General features: G+C 44.8%; 1 protein-coding gene across 1 annotated transcript in view; it reads left to right on the forward strand.

Moving 5' to 3' along the window:
- Positions 1–1,762, forward strand: part of LOC101654456 (mucin-16) — a 245,683-nt gene extending 243,921 nt beyond the window's left edge. The window contains exon 90 of the mRNA XM_045300070.1: positions 1,127–1,762. Coding sequence (XP_045156005.1) covers positions 1,127–1,225 — 99 coding nt within the window. The 3' untranslated portion in view covers positions 1,226–1,762. The remainder of the gene's footprint in view (positions 1–1,126) is intronic.
- The last annotated feature ends 27 nt before the right edge of the window (positions 1,763–1,789 follow it).

The raw sequence follows: 1,789 nt of genomic DNA on the forward strand, positions 1-1,789 counted from the left end.
GTTAATATGGATGAAGGAGAAGGCAATGTACAGCAAGAGGGAGGTTGACAAGAAATGGTGGAGGCAGAGGAATTCACTAAGAAGAGAACAAGAACTAGAGGCAACAAAGGGAAATACAAGTATATACACACAATCCTGCGATAGTAGTGGTACCGTATGAGTAGACAGGTAGCTGCATGGATAGACACACAGGCTGAGCAGGTGTTAGAAGGAATGTGAGCGGTGTTAGAGGGAATGTATTCAGACAAATATGTATGTTTGACAGAGGATATTTGTACATATCTGTTGCACATATATCCATGGATGCGTTGGAGCACACACAGGACAAAATTATGAAAACTTCATGGGCAGAAGCAAACACTTTGAGAGAATGAGTTGTTGGCCCTGGGTGCTCCGGACCATAGTCTTAGGAGACACCAAGGCCAATTGGTATAAGAGTCCACAAAGACAGTTCTATACAGGGAACCAAAACACTAGTGGGTTAGGCACACCTTTGAATAACAAGCCTTTTGAGCTATAAAAAGTGGTATTTCCCAAAAGACAACGTTCAAAGGAGCTTGGAAAGAAGGAGCAGCACAACAGGAAACACAAGGGGGAAAGTAAGATAAGCGATGTCACATCGTGGGGATGCAACCAATGAGATGAAGTAAAATGCAGGTGAAATGCTGAATGGAAAGCTCATCTGCTCTGTAAACGTTCCCTGAATTCACAACAAGAGTTAAAAAACAAAAACCTGTGAGATTGAAAAATAAAGTCAGTGACAACCCACAATCAGAGGAAGTGGCACAAAAGCTGCCACAATGGGCTCAAACAGAGGGAAGATCAAGGAGGTGGCACAGCTAGGGCAATAGTTTCTTCCGTTGCCATGAATTGAAGACAACTCAATGGCAGATAATAACAGCGACACCAGAGGGAAAGGGAGGAAAATTTGAGAAGGGTAGGAAGAGAAGAAAAAGAAAAAGGGATAAGAGAAAGAAAGACAAAGGAGAAAGATGGAGACAACTAAATAGATAAAAAGTGGGAGAGAGAGTGAACATAAAGTTCCTGTGACTTCACCCATACAGTTGCCCAAACTTGGCTGGCTGTCTAGTCCATCTATTCTGTTGATCTCTCCTCACCCTCACAGGTCAACATCTGCATGCGCAAGAAGGAGGGAGACTACGAGGTGCAGCGTCGCCGCCTGGGTTACTATCTGCCACACCTCGATCTGAGGAAGCTGCAATGACTGCATCTGTTTGGGTCCTTATCCCAGCCTGGGTCCAAGGAAATTTGGCTAGAGCAACAATAAACCACATTGGTCTGACACAGCCCTTTGGCCTTTGTGACTTGGCTCATAAGGATTCACAGGGGACTAAAGGAGACGTCTCCCCACTTCTTTAGTCTTGAAGGAGCCATTTTATGGTTTCATGCTGCCTCGTGCCTAAGTGACCACACATCTGTTGAAAGTGCTACACAGAAATTGCCTATCCTATAAAGTCAGTATCCTCCAGGTGTATGAGGCTTCCTTCCCTTTGTAGTGCCCCACCACACTCCTCCTCTTGACTCCTGGGCCAACCACCACTCATTGACACTTACATATGTTTCTCTCTTTCCTCACCTGGTAGGCTCAAATTCCCTTTACATGACTTGGTTTTCTGAAGTTCAGTATCCCTAGAGCTCTCAAATCAGTCTACCTCAGTGGCTGCTCACCCGCTCTGTGTCCTCTATGATGGGAAATAGTCCAAGAGGAAATGAGAGGGACAGAAATTACTCTACTTTTAGTCTTGGGACCTGAAATGTCTCTCTATCT

The sequence above is a fragment of the Echinops telfairi genome, unplaced genomic scaffold, assembly GCF_000313985.2.
Source record: "Echinops telfairi isolate 266 unplaced genomic scaffold, ASM31398v2 ScPeMD7_7459;HRSCAF=8497, whole genome shotgun sequence".
Classification (NCBI taxonomy): Eukaryota; Metazoa; Chordata; class Mammalia; order Afrosoricida; family Tenrecidae; genus Echinops; species Echinops telfairi.